The sequence below is a fragment of the Periplaneta americana genome, chromosome 9 (genome assembly GCF_040183065.1).
Source record: "Periplaneta americana isolate PAMFEO1 chromosome 9, P.americana_PAMFEO1_priV1, whole genome shotgun sequence".
NCBI lineage: Eukaryota > Metazoa > Arthropoda > Insecta > Blattodea > Blattidae > Periplaneta > Periplaneta americana.
Genome location: NC_091125.1, coordinates 176,019,531 through 176,038,227, shown reverse-complemented (window position 1 = coordinate 176,038,227; position 18,697 = coordinate 176,019,531). Strand labels below are relative to the sequence as shown.

Sequence of the window (18,697 nt, the reverse complement as noted above, 5' to 3'; positions counted from 1 at the left end):
AATCGCAAGGCAAAGCAAATTTTACTTAATTTTTTCCCTAGTTCTTGAAGGTGTACGGACCATTTTAAATGTTCATCTAGCCATATACCAAGAAATTTTGTATTGTTAGAATATTGAATTGTTTCATTTTGATACTCTGTGACCGGCCACTCAGAATTATTATTTTGTGAATGATGAAAAGAAATGGCTATGGTTTTCGACTTATTGATTACCAGTCTGTTTCTCTCAAACCATTCCACTAGTTGATTTATTGTCTTTTCTATATTTATTATTTTACCATTTTCTTTACAAGTGATCTCTGTTCTTTGTTCACGGTTTTCCAGGTAGGAAGTAAACCAACTGTGTGCCAAGCCTCTAATTCCAATAGTTTTTAATTTTTCCAACAAAATAGTGTGATCCACTAGATCAAATGCTTTTGAGAGGTCTAAAAATAATCCTATTCCTATTTCTTTGTTGTCAATAGATTCATATACTCTTTTTAAAAAGTTTATAGTTGCCATATTAGTTGATTTACCCTTACAAAATCCATGTTGGTTTTCAACAATTATATTATGTTGGGTTAAAAATGATACAAGCCTCTTGTGCATAACCTTTTCAATTATCTTAGAAAAAACAGAGAGTAAGGAGATTGCTCTATAATTTTGAACTTCCGTCTGTGGTCCTTTTTTATGTAAGGGTTTCACTTTTGCCATCTTTAAACTGTCTGGGAATTGGCCTATTGACAGTGAAAGATTTACAATGAAAGTTACAGGAGTAACTATATTTAGAAAACATTTTTTGATAATAAAATCTGGAATCCCATCGATGCCAGCTGATCTTTTATTCCCAAATTGTTTAATAATTTCCGTAATTTCTGTTTCATTAGTAGGATTTAGGAATATGCTATTACAATTATCCTTGTGTTTTGTTATATTATTGTTTTTAATCTTTGTACTGTTACCCAGTATAGTTTCTGCGATACCTATCGTTAAATATGTTTGCTATTTTATTGGGGTCACATATTTCTCCACCATCACATTTTAGTTTGATATTTTTTATATCATTACTATTTTGTCCCAGTTCATCTTTAATAACTTTCCACATAGCCTTTGACTTGTTCCTAGCTGAATTTATAAATTTATCATTGTGCATTTTTTTGGCTTGACATATTACTTTATTATAAATTTTCTTGTAATGATGATAATAATAATCTTTAAACGTTTTTGAGACATCCCCCTTTTAATATTTTGTTAAGAAATCTTAGTCTTTTTCCGGATTCCCTTATCCCTGTAGTGACCCAGTTTTTTGTATTCCCTGTAAATTTGATATTAATTTCAGGCAAAGCTGTCTCATAATAATAATTGAATGTTTTAAAGAATTCATCATATGCAAGATTTACTGATGTTTGTTTGAATATGGAGTTCCAAGATTCTTTCTCAAGTAGATGATTTAGATACTGAATATTTTATTCCTATCTTCTAGATGTAACTGCAGGATTTGAGCATCATGATCAGAGAACCCAGTTATTATTACATTAGAACTGCAGTTCCACAAATCCTTGTTTAGTATGATTTGATCAACTGCTGACTGACTGCTGCTTCCTATTCTTGTTGGGACATTTACTATTGCCTCTAAGCCATGGGGTTGTCACCAGTTGCTGAGGCAAGTGAGACCAGATCTCAGGCACTTGGCTTACTTAACTCAAATTATATGTTTTTGTATAACATTTTACTTATTTGAATGAAGCATTTTATAGCGTTGTAGAAGGATTTCAAAACTTTGTGATGTCTATAGACCTGTCTTGCAGTAAAATTTTTCCAGAGACCTGAAATGTTGCTTCTTCATTTCATGTTTTTGTGGGCTTCGAGATAGCATTTGGAAAGCTCTGATTGAGGCACTTTCTGCTGGCCAATGTCCATCCACCCTTCAGCTTCCTCTTTTTTGCATCCATAGACTTGTCTATTGTTAGTGCCCTCTCAAAGGTGAGAATAGCAGTGGTGCATAATGAGTCTCTGCTATCCTTCATTCAAGTGATGACGAATGTGATGGTGCCCCAACTTGTTGACACAGTGGTTTCAGCAATACCACGTTGCAGTAATTGAGGCACCAAAAATGTCTGTAACATATCCAGGTAGCTGTTGTTGCTTCCTGAAATACAGAGAGACCTTACATTTTCATCTCTACCATGCCTAACTACACATCGACTCTCTCGTCCGTTCAAAAGTTGTGTTTGGCCCGTATTCTGAGATTGTTTGTTGACAAGCCACAAGCGTGGAATGTCGACTTGTCACTGAATCAGAGTTTCTCACTTTCTGCAGCCTGAACAAATCACAGCACGTTGCTCGGCCTCAAGGGTATGCAAGACTTGAACAAGATAGCACGTTTGTGCAAGGTGGGTTGTGGAACTGGAAGCTCGCGACTAAGGGCCGAATTCATAGTTAACACTTATCATAAGGAAACCCTTATCATTTCCAATTCATAAATCCCACTGAAGTGAACAAATAAGGCAGCCTGTCAGTGTTTCCTTATGTGCTTTGTAATCAGCTGATTCAGTATATAGTGGATGATGATTATGATTTTGATGAAGTTATTGAGTTCTGTAACGAAAATGAAAATGAAAATTCGTTTTGGCAAAACAAAAGATATATCAGAGATATGGAAAACCCTTTAGAGATGTACAATGACCAACAATTTAAGAGTAGATGTAGTTTCAACAAGAACACTGGTATCTTTCATTGAAATTCACAATACAACCATGAGGCTTACCGATTTCACAACTGCTGAAAATACTGGTTCCTTTGAGATTTTATGCTACAGCATAATTTCAGGTATGGTTAAGTGGTTTTTTTTTTTCTTCCGAAAAGTATTCACGTCCCAAAAAAAGTATTATTTTCATTTTTGTTTGTATTCTACCCAAGAAATAAGTTGTTAAAATTTGCATAATTATATCACTTCCACTTTGTATACCATAAAAATTACAGAAAAATTAATTAAAATTATTTACTTACAGGAATATTTTCGGAGTTTGCATTAAACTCAACTGCAATTTTGTCCCATGTTAATTTCTTCTTTTCTAGAGATCAATTATCAGATTTTTTACTTCCGACGTCTCTTTATTATCATAACTAGTTCTCTTAACTCACTTCTTTCTACTTCTGTAAAATGCTTTCTCGACATTTTGCATAATTTTTAGCTCTATAATAATTGAATGTAGGAAAGCGCTCACATCCAGCCTTGTTGCCATATTTCTTTCGATGTCAAGGGAATGCTCAGTGCATATGAAAAAGTAGCGTCTCTGCAATACAATCTAAAATAAGTGCTAAGGAAATGCTCATTACTTAAGTGTTTCCTCATTTTATAAGTGACGACTATGAATTCGACCCTAAGATTCTGAGTCGATGCACTAGAGCTCCGTTCAGTGGCTTCCCGAATCTTGCACAGTTCTTATACAGATTATGTTCCTGAATGCTTTTGTCCTTAACATTTCTGTGCGATTGAATTTGCTGACAAATAGCCACATTGTGGGACCAGGTTTCCTAAATCTGGTACTTCTGAAACCTTCTCTCACTACTTCATATTTCAGTCCTCTCAGATGACCACAGCTCTTCTCTCCCCTGTAGTGAACATAGACATAATGCATGGATTTGTTCCAGTGGACTCGGAGGAGCAGCCTCCAGACAAACCACTGCCAAGCGAGCCACCACCACCACCCACGCGGCCCCTGCCCAATACACCCGGCAGCTCCGACGAGGGTTCGTACCAGAGCCCCCCCTCCAGCCCAGAGAGCAGAGACGGGGTGGCACGGCGACGGCGTGCTGAACGCAAGGAACGTGTGACGCAGCAGGTGCGCGACATGAAGCGCAAGCAGCAGGCGGCCGAGAGCTGGCAGCAGATGAAGAGGTCAATATTGCAACCCTTAACCATTGGCATAGGGGTGGGAGTGCTCTTGATAGGGGGTGCGATAGCGTACAGTTACTTGTCAAGTAGAGTCTGAGGCATCACGTGCATTTGGTAGGTAGATCGTGACAGTATTTGTGTTGCAGTTGAGACATGAATCCTGCTTTCACTGTGAGTCACAGCTTTACCCCATCAGGAGCTTGTGCAATGCGTTGTCCTGTTTACGTTTCGTTCTGTACCGGGGAATTGCGTTCACTTTTTGCTTTTAGGTGCCTCCACCATCTATTTAATTAATTGAATGTAGTTATTAATTGCTGTACATAATTCTTTTCTGTCTCTCATTGAGTAGAAATGCGCGTTTCGTTCAAGTGATGAGTGTTAAAATTGCAAGCATTCCCAGTTCGTCACATTCCCACGAGCTTCCTGATGGGGCAGGAGTAATCCCATGGGTACAAAATCAAAGTGGCACACTACGGGTATGGCCTTGCCTCGCATTTTATCTCTCAGGCAGTGAACTGCAGTGAACGTTCAGAAGCAAAATAGTGGCCGGTGTCCAAACCTCAAGTGCTGGAGTATATTCATATTTTAGAAACAAATTATAAAAAGAATTGAAAATTATGGAAAACCGTATAAGAAAGAATGTCATGCAGTCTTACTGTTAACATGGGAGTTGTGGGCAATGCCGAGTGCCATTCCTCAGGACTTTCCATGCTACTGTGTGCAGAAATTGATCTATTTTATACTTTCTACCCAGTATAACCTAATGGCAACAGGAAATTTCTTGTCCGTTAAACATGAAGTCTATTCGTACAGAGTCGTGATATGTGAAAGCTGTAGTTGTGTGTCTATCTTGCCACAGATTTTGTTATTAAAGAAGGAAATTGCTCAAGTGTTAATATGTACAAAAATATACATGTCTAATTTTACATATATTTGAACTCCATGTTGAATTATATTCCCTTCTCTTTTTCTAGAAAATGTAGATAGAGTCCACACACATACATTTCAAATTTATAAAACTTCCTGCCACTGCTGTAATAAGCTGGTCGAAGTGCTTGAGTTGGTGGAGTCTAATTAAATTCCAAGCAGATCGAACTTGATTATTTGAGTGTGAATAATAAATAAATCACAACAATAAATGTTGCACATGCTTTTGTATCATTCAAATTCATGACGAAAGATTGTTGTTATAGTCACGACGCTATTATTCCCGGCGTGACTCCTCCTCTTTGCCTATGTCTTAGGAAGTGAAGGCTCTATAAAGTCTAGGTAGATAGTATCGTTCGCCATTTTTGTTCTTTCGTTGCCTAGCTACCATACGAGGAATCTATTTGCCACACCGTTAAACATTATCTTGTCGTAGCTCCTATGATAATAAATCAAACGCACTGTAATTCAGCAAATAATTGAGCGGCAAATAACGTCCTCGTGTGCTTTCTGCGAATGCCAACAAAAGAGCCAAAATGGCGGGCGATTATATTAAGTATTTATCGAGCCTTAAGAAATGAATAATGTCTTCCTCAGTGAATCACAAGACGCACACATTTAAATGTAGCCGACCTACAACGCGATTGGCTGCCGGAAATTAGAGCGACGGGACTATAGAAGACTAGTTATTTCTTATTTATTTATTTTTTACAATAAATGCAGTTTCTTCTAATTTGACAAATATGCTGTTACCCACAGTACAAAACACGAAACTTTTCAGAGAGGCATCACTGAAAATAGATTTGTGAGTCATTTCCATTGCTGTAGAACAAAACATTTTGCAGATAAGCCCCTGTTGCATTGAATCCATAACGTGTTTTCTTTATGAAGATTTTAGTGTGGATCACAACCATGCTGACCGCATCTCCTCTCTGACTAAGAGAAGTTTGAAAACGTGCAGTGGCGTAGCTCAGCTTCCCCAGTTAATAATAATTTCATAATAAACCTGCAGTTTATGGACAAAATTATTTATTAATTTTGATAGAATTTATATTTACGCGTTAAATATTGTGATGCGGCAGCTCAGGATGATTTGTGATGCAGCAGTAAACAAGAAGCCTGCACACACCAGCTTCCAAGCTGACTGGTTTCTTCTGTGTTACCCACCCCGCAGATTTTCCATCCCTTTCTAACTAAACTACACTGGCTGCAAGGCTCGCAAGAAGCTAGCTTTGACATCGAAAATAAGTAGTTTCCGAGTTATCCCTTTTCGTGAGTTGTGTTCAGTTGAAGTGTTAGTGTGCATTGTGGCTGATATAATAAATAATGAGCGAAATAACAGTTCCTGACACCAATTTACTTGAATTTTTTTGGACAATTCTATTATCATGACTGACTGACTTATGAACAAAAGTGTGATCTAAAAATCAAATGACCGACTCCCTTGCTGTCAATGAAGGAAACGCTCAAAATACAGACGCATACTTACGTAATGATGCTGATACTGTATCTATTGACCGTTAATATTGTGGTTTCTCTAAGTATGACAGGGAGTGAGCGAATGTTATACGTATACATGTCTTATTTGTTAGAGAGATGTGTAAACCGTGAAATCATATTTTACTATGTACCATTTGAGGTCATGCCTTATTGGTGTTACGAGGTTCCAACCAATCTTCAACTGCTGACTTGACATTGACTACTATTTATTTTAAGACTATATTTTTGTAATACGTTTTCTCATATTGCATGAAAGACAACTTGAGTTAGCTTCCCCTGCTCAAAATTTCATGCTACGCCACTGAAAACGTGATTGGATTCTAAGCACAAGGAGGAGTGCTGTACATGAAAGTTAATTTCTGCAGTTCAAGACTATCTGACAGTGAGAACTTGAGCATAGCCTGATCACTGCCATAAGTAGGGAAGTATGAAGCAAAATATTACCTTAAAAATAACTGAATATGACCAAAAAGAGACAAAATGTGACCAGTGAAATGGATTCAGATTTAATTAATTACATAATTGCCACATTATTCGAATCGCATTATTTTAACATTAAAACACAAGTTCAATTTTTCCTTGTAATGGTTTGCTTCTTCTATTATTCACAATTCTTGTTCTTGTAAAGAACAGTAACCTGTATTAAGCTAATTGTGGATGAACAAATACCTGTGATAATTACAATGAAATAAAGTTCTAAGCATTATGGCAGCATTACCATGTATGTGCATCTTCAAATTCTTCTCCGGTTGTCAGTCAGAATGATCTTGTATTGTTCAAGTCACAAGATGTTTAAACAGGGTGAAGTCATTGCACTCTAATTGTGGGCCATCTTCCTCTAAAACAGCTTTACAACCATTTAAAATGTCACTAATTTTGCACATTATTGGAAATCCATTATTTCCATCCAGCACTTCCGTAAATTTGTCCTTCGCTCCACTGCCCCTTGCCCTCCCTACTTCGCATTCTACATCTTTCACAGTTCCAAGCTTTGATGTAACTCTAGGCGAGAAATCGATTTTGCGATACCTCCATAATTTGATTTTATGTCAACCAAATCCCCAACAAAATGCTGGAAAACATTTCCTGAACAATTTTGATTGAAGATGCATCAGTGCTGTCAAATGTCGACACAATTTTCTTTATGTTTTCGTAGTTCTCGTAGTAATACTCAACTGCATTCAGCCATGTGCCCCACTGGGTAAGTGTTGGTTGTGGAGGAAGTGGGGCTAGTTGTTTACATTTTTTCACTCTCAATGGCGCCTTGACAGATATCTTTTTGATATTTGATATCAATTTGTCCACATCAGGGAAATTAAGTTGTATCTCCTCCGCAACTCTATGCAAACCGTGAGCTAAGCAAGTTAAATGCACCATTTTTGGATACTGAATATTAAGGCCTTTTACCATGTGCAATGCTATAATAATAATAATATTTATTTCATTCCAAAGACTGTACAATGCAGCATAGGAAAATGTCATGTTAAGAAAAAACATTTAAATACCAGAAAAAGATTTACAAGTAAGCAATATGTTCATAAGTTACATACAAGGAAATAATCACATTTTATATCATATAGACAATTCTCCTTAAAAGGTATACAGCTATATAGAGTTAAAATACTCGCCAATTTTATATAGTGACCAGTCTATTAATTTATTTTTAATTTCATTCTTAAAAAGCCTCAAGCTTAAATGTCTAACATTGTCGGGTAAAACATATAACTTTTTACAAATCTCTACAAAGCTGCTATTAGTAGTAGTGTAGTTACATTGTCCTTTTCTTAAATCATTTTTATGCCTTATAGAATAGCTGTGCACTGAGGTATTTGTAGTAAAATTATTAATATTTGTTTGTACATACATTGAACAACTTAAAATATACAAAGACGGTACAGTTAAAATTTCAAATCTCCGAAATAAAGGTTTACAATGTGTACGGTTATCAACATGACAGATTATTCTTACTGCCCTCTTTTGTAGTTTCAATAACTTTATTATTTTAGGATCATTACCCCAAACTATTATTCCATACGTCAGATGGCTATGGATATAAGCAAAGTATACAGATTTTAGCACTTCAACACTAACATTTGTTTTTAATTTCCTTAACATAAAAATACCTTTGTTGAGTTCCTTTGATAGTATGTCAATATGACAGTCCCATTTAAGTGTAGATTGTATCTGGTACATCTGTTAGGAACAACAAAACATATTTCCGCTTAACTTCACCATTCCACAAAAGTTTCATAGCATTGTCGAGTACTATCACAGTTGTTGAATGATTTACTGCACCAAGAACTTGTGAATCTAGTAAAAATATATCACCAGACCAGTTGGAAAAGAGCATTCCAATAACAATATTTGCAACGTACAGCCCCCAAGTATCAGTCTGTTCATCAATGGAAACCCAAATCTTGTTGTTCCCTACACTACTTTGCAATACACTGGCATAACAAGAAGGTAAATAATTCTTCCTCAATGTTGGTTCATCTGCAGTCGGCAGTGTTGCCATACCTACTGATTAAGCAGGAGATTTCCTGTTTTTCCGCTGAATCTACTGCTCTACTTCTTTTTTTGTCAAAAGTCCGAATTTCTCCTTCGTTTTTTGCATGCTACAGTCACCTGGTTCTATGCCCGGATTTTAAATTTATTACATATTATATTATGTCACCATGTCTTACTTTTCATTCTTCTCCCCAACGAGCTAGAAGTAAGGATATTTTTCTAGCTCTTTGTGTCTCCCTGCTCATAACGCGTCACCACAATGATGCTTAAAGGAGCAAGAACACGTGAAACGGTGAGAGAGTAAAGTGTAGGTATTTTTGTGTTACATATCTGCACAGTGATCTTTTAAAATGAGTGAAAATGTCCCAGCAAGAAAGAAAAGTAAATACTCCTTCCCAGAATTATAAAGCAGAGTGGGAAAATTATGGACAGTTTAAAGGGTAGTTATGCAAAAAAGGAAAAGAGATAATTTTTCGTCTCTTATAATCGCAGCTAATGCAGTACTATCTTTAATATCATCTTTAAAATAATTCTCGTTCTATCGAAAATCATTTGGCAATATGCGAAAGACTCCTGATTAATAGATTTTAATGCGAAACATTGTCAATGAGACATTACTGTGTAAAAACAAAATTGCATGACTTATTTACATACACTGAGTAAAGATGACAGTATTAATATTTAGCAAAATTGTTCCCTTTCATTGGTTAGGGATGTGCTACATAGTAATACAACAGTATCATCTTTCTTACAGTGTACACTGTTTTGTAATTAATATTATTATATGAAGAGAAAATTCATGTGTAATTAATCTACTGTAATCTCCTGTTTTTTTTTTTTTTTTCGATGGTTTTCTCCTGATTTTCGTGGGTAGGTCGTGGCAACACTGGCAGTCGGGTGCATCGTGTATTTTTCCATAAAGGTTTTGAAGTGTTCATCATTCACTTTATTGAGAGGAATGTTAGCGGATACCATCGTCCGCAGATGTTTCTCGAAAAACTGCGTCAAACAAAAGACGTTGCCTGCTTTGTTGAGCAGATTGCAGAGTTACATTGCTCTTGTGTTTGTCGTATCACAATGCTGTTGCACATTAAGTCACTTTCCCGACTTAACTTAATTTCACACACTTTACAGAAAAGGATTGTTCCTCACCAAACTCTCTAATATAACTTCTTAATTTTGCTCTTTCACACTTAGTTTTCGGCACGTTGATGTTCAATGGCCTGCTGTAACTTAACACTGAAGACTTAAAATTCTTATTTCTACCGAAATGTGAAGGCCAGGGGACAAACGGCTACCTGCACCACAGGTGTCCCTGCACTTGTCTAGACAGTTATATGGTACTTCATTGTTTCCTGCAAGGCCACATTCCATTGACTGTCAAACCAAATTTCACTTGGTAATTCACTTGTTCTCAGAATTGGTCATTCTCAGCAGAATACAGACATTTTAAAATACCGAACACATTTCATTGTATCTGTATATAATATCACGTCCACAAAAAATAACCTAAATATGACTTTAAAACGTAAAAATATGCACAATATGACTAATATTGAGAAAATGACCTAAATGTGCAAGTATATGACATAAAGCGTGTGTAAAAGTAGTCATAAACGTGTAATTCATGTTTAATTCAACACTACAACTGAAATGAAAGCAGGAAAAAAATATGACGTGTCATATATCCGAGCCCTAGTGATAAGGCTTGAGTGCGCCTCACAGTGTTGCCATTTTGCTGCCACCAGGAATGTAAATGGTAGGCTGAGACTTAACTGTGTTAGTGACTGCTATAGGATACAGTACCAGTTGCGACATGTGAGGAAGGTTGATTTTCATGTTATTGTGTTGGCAAATTTTGAATATTTCTCTGAAGTATTGATGTTGAATTTGTTTCTTAACTATTGTTTGCTGTCTTCTGGTTATTAATATGAGAATATCTTATTTATACTAAAATATGTAAATTGTAATTTGTGTGCAATGATTTTAGTATATTTTGCAGTACACACACAATACAAAAAAAAACCTATGTCGGAAGTTTTACAAAAAAATTATCGTGAAAAATTAATGTATGGTCTTTATACTCCCATTTTGTTTTTGTTTTTTATATATATATATATATATATATATATATATATATATATATATATATATATATATATATAATTAAAATTTTTGGGTGGTGGTGAAGCACAACTGGCTACAGAGTAGACTAATTAACCAACAATCATTGCCCACGGTACAAAAATAGGAGGCCAGTCTACACTACATCTGTGATGTGAGCAGATGAGGTGCCACAGGGGAACCTGAGGTTCCAGAGAAAACTCCTGTGTTACCTGGAACATGGGCTTGCGCAACACAAGTTATAAGTCAGGGTATGCAAGGGCTCGAACCCACTAGCCACTAGACCATCTTGGCAGTTTGAGACCTTTTGTATTATTTATGCATACAAACAAGATATTGTATCAGAGTTTGGAAGTAATGTGTTACAAGTAACAGTTATTTTTTCGAAGTAATGAAAATATTGTTACTATTTTTGTCACTTGTAATATATTTTGTTGTAAGAATCTCGAACAGTGTAATACCGGCCTTATGTGTAATAATAATGACAAAAATTATTTCGATCATTTCAACAATAACGCGCGCCCTTCTCCGTAGGTCACTCAGTCGTGTTCTGAATCCATGTCTTTCTTACATCAGCTTTGGATGTCCTAAAATCTGTCTTAGAAATGTCTGAAATGTAATTCTTATGAATGTTGCATTCACTTCTTGCTAGTTAGATTTAGACTTTTAATTAAACATTTTATGAGTTTACTGTAGTCATGTGACTAAAGAATAACGTCCGACGTCCTATGTTACATTTCAGTTTCTTTTCAACATAGAGCATATTATTGGTCTTTTAAATAAAATGGTTTTGTCATACTCATTTTGGTATTGTGATAAACTACGACTTAATATTTACTACAAGGGTCGTTTCACAAATAAAGGCAGTTGTGTTATATCTGCAGTAATGGAAATCCACTATATGCTTGCGTTTGAAGGTCACTGGAAAATGTTTCGCAATGCTAGCACCAAATGGTTCTTGGACACAGGAGCCAATGGGCAGAGGGCAATCGAAAGATGCATAAATAAAAATCATTGTTTTATTATACACAAAAGGAAGCCATATAGCTAACATCCTTCAAAATAGTCCCCCAAGACTTCCACACATCTTTGCCAATGATAAGGAAGGCTTTGAATACCATTGGCTGTGTGTGTACTACCTGTCATCGAAACACTGTTAAGATGTCCTCCTTGTCTGCAAAACGCTTCCAACGCAGTTGCAGAATGAGCTCAAAGTCACATAGACTGAGATTGGGCGAGTAGGGAGTGTTTTCTAAGATCTGCCACCCCCTACCCCTATCTTTGTAAAAGCTGCAGTGTGGGCTTTAGCATTATCATGGAGGATTATGGCATTGTCCATGGCCACCAGCACACTAACATTTGCATGTGCTATTAACTAGCCACTAATGCATGCAGACACCATCTGGCGGTGACATTCCATAGAGTGTAACACAGATTTTCAAACATATATATTGGACTAGCCATGTTGCCACATTTTCCAGAGATATAACATGATTGCCATGGGTTATGAAACTACACTCGTATGTGAGAGAAATTCCTTGTATATTTTTCAAAACGTTTGTTTAATGACATCAGGGACCTTTTCTTTTTCTACATACTTAGTTTATAGGCATCTGTTAGTTCCTTTCAAATGGGAGACATTGCAGAGTTGGAGAAGGTATCATGACACAATTATAAAGTAACTGTTCGGTGATAGCTATAACTGTAACTCAGTTAAGTTTTGTGTACATTGACTAATTGAAACTGTTACTCTTTCTGGTAAAGTAATTGTAACTTAGTTACTTTTAAAAACAACTTACTCAACTATGTATTCTATACAAACATATTTTGCACAGCTATGTTTCTGAGTAGGAGAAAACCATTTGCTAATATAATTTTGATGGATGCTCATTCTTACTCACCTACTTCCTATTTAATTTGATGTGATAGTTTTTTTGCAATGCAAAGTTTAGTTAACATTGCCAGCATAACATTTTTCTTTTGTCTCCACTGTCTGCATGTTTTTTTTTAACTAAAATGCATTTCGTATTGTAATCATCTAATTTCGATTATGCCTACAAATGTGTAGAATTGAACATAATCGTAACTTACCTGTTAAATACAGTAGAACTCTGATTTTAAGTGATCCCATTTAACAACATTATTCCACATTTGACACTAAATTTTCATGATCTCTATAAGTATTACATATGTTTGTTGTTTAGTCAACTCTCCAAAGACAGGTTTCAACCTTTTAAGTGACACCAATAAGGCATCACTCGAGGCAACTAAGCCAGGAGATAATGGGATAGGGTAGCCTATTCCTTTCCTTCTCCATTGCATTCATCACTGACTAGTAATCACACTTCAGAGTTCATACGATTCATCTCTTTTTATATTCGATTTAAAGTTATTCTCTTTCTTGTCAAACTCGTATTATGCTTTAAAAAGTGTAAAAAGGTAAAGGTATCCCCGTAACATGCCATGAAGGCACTTGGGGGGCATGGAGGTAGAGCCCCATGCTTTCCATGACCTCGGCACTAGAATGAGGTGGTGTGGTCGGCACCACGCTCTGACCGCCTTTTACCCCCGGGAAAGACCCAGTACTCAATTTTATAGGAGGCTGAGTGAACCTCGGGGCCGTTCTGAAAGTTTGGCAACGAGAAAAAATCCTGTCACCACCTGGGATCGAACCCCGGACCTTCCAGTCCGTAGCCAGCTGCTCTACCAACTGAAGTGTTCTTAAGTTATTTATTTAAATTTCAACTAAAGTTAATTTAGCTCTTCCATTTAATGTTTTCCAAAGTCGTTTGTACGGTATTACCCATTATTTACTTATTGTGGCTTTGTGCAAGTAAATTGAATTCTTGGAAAAGTATTCAAAATTCTTTAAACAAAATTAGCAAACCCTAATTCAGTGCCAATCCCCATTGAACGTTAATTATTCTGTATCCCCAGACAAACAGTAAATAGAGGTTGTACTGTAACTTCTATGACACAAGACTATTATGTCACAGTTGAAGATAAAGCAGCATACAAGTTGAATCTCTTCACTACCCCTACATCTGTATTTACATCTTGGTGCGAAGATAAACAGTAATGCTTTATAATGTTTAAGTGTCCACTGCACGTAATTATGTGAGAAAGTCATGTAATTATTAATAATATTGTAACTTTTTTTTTGTGTGTCCATCTAAACAGCTTTGTTCGTGTCACTTTGCTGTTCGACCAACTCCCCACAGCTGCCAAGTAATCCTGTTCATCTGTGTAGTTAGCCCATAAAACGAAAGTTTAATAGTTCTGTTCGAGAGGGAGAGACTTCGTATTGATTTGGATGGAGCTATAGAAAGTTTGTAGATTCTAATATGAACAGGGTCACCTGCTGCTTGTCTCCCTTCTCAGTCAGTTGTCTGTTCCTGTACACACTTAGCAAACGAATGATGAAGCAAAACTTCGCTGTTCGGAGTAATAGACAAATCATCAGCAAATGGTCGTAGAACATTCGCGTTCACTGATTATCCGCAGTAATGGCAGACGATATAATTATAGTAAGTGTAGCCATTGTTATTATAGGCAGTCTAACAAAATGGAAGTTAAAAAACAAAAAGCAATGGTGGTAGACGCCACTCTGTGAAAGTCACAATCAATATAGAGGCACTGACTTGCTTTGTGATTTACGTTGAGTTGAATCGGGACAGTTTCACAATTTCTGTCGCATTTCAGAAACAGACTTCGAAATATTACTGTGCAAAATAGGGCCATAAAATTTCCTGTTTCCTATATACATCAATAAGTTTGATAACAGCTTCAGTCCACTGGAGTTTCGACATCCTGTTTGTGAAATTAAACTAACCGCTGTATTCTGCTATGAACTGCAAACAAGTGGCAAATCCCAACTTCCTTCGATGTACCGACAAGTGACGGATCAGTACTGAAGACAAACCAAACGATCTGTTTGCCTTTACTGCATCGTCACATGTTTCAATTTCAGTCAGTAAATGCATTCGTCTGTCATTTGTTCGTTTGCTATGTATGTATGCACCTTAAGAGGAAATAAGCAACTTCACTTTGAATGATACAAAGTAGGAGGCAGCACCACATTGCTCGTCACACATATTAGTGTTACATGATTTGGCCATAAATCGTCTGCTTTGTTCAACAGAATCTGTTGCAATTTCAGGTACAAAATTGTATTTATGGGTCTTGAGAGCGATTGTATAATGAGATTCACTTGCATTTGATCTGCTTACCACTAATTCTGTGAGAAGCGGATTGTTTTAAGGGAGAACAGAGTGCACGTTGGCCGCCATTTTGCTTCTGAGTGTGTGTATCGTCTATTGCATTCTTCTGGAATGAACTTCAACTCTTCTTCTCGTGTGTAGTCGTGTGTAGCAGGAACTTGGTCAGATGAGAACACTGCAGTGATACTGTGTTTGGAGCAGAGTTCCATTGAATTAGGCTGTGTCCATCTTAAGAACCCATATGTGTGAGTTGCAGTGAACTCAGTTTTATTCGTGATGAATGTAACTATTGATAAAAATATTGTGGTTGAAACTTCCTTTGCGATTCTTGAACGAAGATGAACTGAATGTTGCGTATTGACACTTTTTTTTTCCATTGTCGCATCTTACAGGTGTTGGATCCATCTGTTATGTAAAATGCTTTCTGCAGACAAAATTGATCCCATTCTGTATATTCTTGTACAAAAATAAATGAATTATGATTTAGAGGATGACATCAGTATAGCCTAGTGGGAGACACTAAATTTTTTAAAAATCTTCTGTGATATTTTGATTATTGAGGTACAAATGTTTTCACTTAAGAATATATTTTTAGATGACAGACAAGTTGTTATATTAAAAGGCATGTTTTATTGTTGCAGACTTCACTGTTCAGAGGGTTATTCAGTTGGTATGTAGATATTTCTCTCATTGTTGATAATCAAAATCCACTCACTGTGGCTTACCAGCAGAGTTCACTGTACTCAGAATCATCATAATGTTTCTCCCCTTAACCAAGTAGTCACCAAACTCATACCTTCTTCGTCAACCTTCATTGACTTTAGTGTAAAACAGTGATGACCAACCTGTCTTTCATTTAACCTACCAAGTGAAATTATACATGACACAATAGAGTTACATACGGGCTATTCCATATGAAATCAATCAGTAAAAAACCTCGCATTTTTTTAATACTCTAATTTTTTCCCAATTTATACAAGGTGCTGAGGAGAGTGCATTTTCAGAAATATACTATTTAAAGTCAAACGGTTTTTGTATTGTTGAGCGACAAATTTAGCGTATTTTATAAAAACAAGCCTCTTTCAGCGCTCAGAACTCTGGAACCATTTACTGCAGAACATTGAACGGGAGCTTATTCTGAAGCTGACATTTGGTAGGTTATGTTAAGAAGCAATCCTTATTTTTATTGTATACAGAAAGACAGATAATCTGATTTTACTTACTTTTAGGCTTTTTGGCCATTTGTAAAAATGTAAAAAATATTGAGAAAAAACCTTGCATTATTAAGAGGGATTCGGCATTGTTTGCTTAGTGTCACAGCAATCAGTTTTGGGGGTATTAAATAAATTATATTCACACGCCTAGACTTGAACGGTGCAACACAGCAAGCACTGGTCGAGAGATGAAGATAAGCGAGCGTTGGGCGTCATTTTACTCCTGTGTTTATGAAAACCTGTGATAAAGCTAGCTCAGCTATGCACTACTAGACGAAACATCACATGTTTATATCTCCTGGCCTTGCTTGCCGAGGCTAGCTCCCAGCTCACAGTCAGCTGGTTAGCTCACACGCGTACTATTTATTTTCTTTATTTGATTTTTCAATACTCTCTTATTAACGTTGCACCAGTAAAAAATACGTGTTTATTTGTACTGTCAATGCGGAATCTAACCATATATTTTAAAAATATTTTTTTTCGTGGGCAAAGGTGTCTTAATTAAGAAAAATCTAAATTTCTTCATTTCCATAAAAAGTAAGAAAAACTGTTTACATGTCAATATAAACGTTAACTTTTCAGCATCAAAATAAACCATGATTTTGATCATTGGGTGAAAGGATTTCGGAGCCACAACAGTTTAAAGTTGCTAATTTTATGAAAATACGATAAATTTAAATATTTTTAATTTAAGTTCTGATGCCTCAAACTTTGCACAAAGCATCGTATCATAGTTGTCTACGGACAGAAAAAGTTTCATTGTATTTAAAAATTGCAAGGTCAATTTTCTCTGTATTTCAGTCGATTTGAGATGGAATAGCCCGTATTTTCTATAGTACTCTTAGTCAGGGTTTCATTCTGAAATTAGACGGTATTATTAAAAGCAAGTAAAAATGTAAGCTTTCCCACTGCCAGTTATTTATGCCTTTGGTTTGTAAGAAATGCATTATTATTATTATTATTATTATTATTATTATGCTTTTACTGAGAAGATTCGATAATTGTTAGATTTATAAGGAGATCAGCTCTTCTCTCTACTCTCATATTTGTAAAATCAGTTCGTTTTAGATAAGAAATTCTTCGGCAACATGATTTATTATTGATATAATTCTTCTCATTCGTAAATAATTATTTCAAGGTCATTCAGTTCTGCAAAAGCAGTTCCTAATGAGAAAAATCAAAAGTTGACCATAATTTCATTGGTGGTGTAAAGTCTCCTGAGTTGGACACAGCTTATTTCTGGAACACAGCAATAGCGTCAAGCAACTGTGTGACAAGTACATTTCAACATTCCTAGCAGGCAGCGCTCTGAAGTGTGAATCGTTATAAAAGTGCCTCTTCGAAGACAATAGCATTTCATTCGAATACAAAGATAAACGAAGAAGGACTCCTCCTTTCAGTAGTACCAACGTATTTTGTACTTCCTGTGACTTTGTACAAGGGAAAACAGATTTGTTCCATGTTGAGTGGATCTGTATTTTTACATAACCAGCTTGAGTGTAAAGTTAGGTGCCCTCTCACTCAACTTGCTGTAATGTGTTTACACGGGGACGGCACCTGCTGTGCTAGACTGTAGTGTAGAATACTCAACAGGAAAGAAAGCTGAATTATTTTATTCGGCTGTTTCTGCTCAGCAAAGAACAGAATAATCAGACAAGCATTTTGACAGTTGGTATTGCTTTCTCAGTAAATGTAAAACTTCGGAAGGACAATATTGACGAAACAAGTACAACAAAGTCACTGTAATATGAGAATTCACTATGATGATGAATATTAAGGTTATACCGAGCTCCTCCATTGATTTCAAGTTGGTGTCATGTGCAGTCTGTAGCACCAAGGTGAAGTGATCCCAATGGTACAAAGAATGAATCTGTAGTAATTGGTACAAGCAAGCTGCTACTGTGTGAACTGTGGTCAGATTATTAGTGCGAAAGTGTGTGCGCGCGCATGTGAGAGAGAGAAATTCCTCTCCCTAAACGTATTGTGTTAGTAATTTTAACACTCTTAATATCGCTCATTGTAACTGTTAATTCTTCTGTTTTAAAGTAATTTATTAGGGCCAGAGTTTCAGACCTTCATCTCGCCAGTCATTTAATAGGCGTTAACCTTTTTTATGTCATAAGAGGGACCATTTGTGTAACTGTCTTGTAGGACAAAGACTCGATTAGATACGGGTGCAGTGTATTGGAATCTCTGAGTGCCGAAGCTGTGAGAGTTGTGTGTGTGTGTGCACCAGCAGGCTTGCCGTCCCTGCTTAGGAATGTGACGTCTGTAAGATGCTGTAAACCAGTGTGGAGGCGTTTTAATAAAAGTGTTATTTGCAGTAGC

General features: G+C 36.3%; 1 protein-coding gene across 6 annotated transcripts in view; it reads left to right on the top strand.

Moving 5' to 3' along the window:
• LOC138706771 (tyrosine-protein phosphatase non-receptor type 2-like) overlaps window positions 1–18,697 on the top strand; it is a 41,020-nt gene that overhangs the window by 18,399 nt on the left and 3,924 nt on the right. For 5 of the 6 annotated variants that reach the window (XM_069836442.1, XM_069836439.1, XM_069836436.1 and 2 more), the window contains exon 7: window positions 3,633–18,695. In XM_069836442.1, coding sequence (XP_069692543.1) covers window positions 3,633–3,973 — 341 coding nt within the window. In that variant the 3' untranslated portion in view covers window positions 3,974–18,695. Of the gene's footprint in view, window positions 1–3,632; window positions 18,696–18,697 lie in introns of those variants that run through there. The other variant, XM_069836440.1, reaches the window with a different exon arrangement.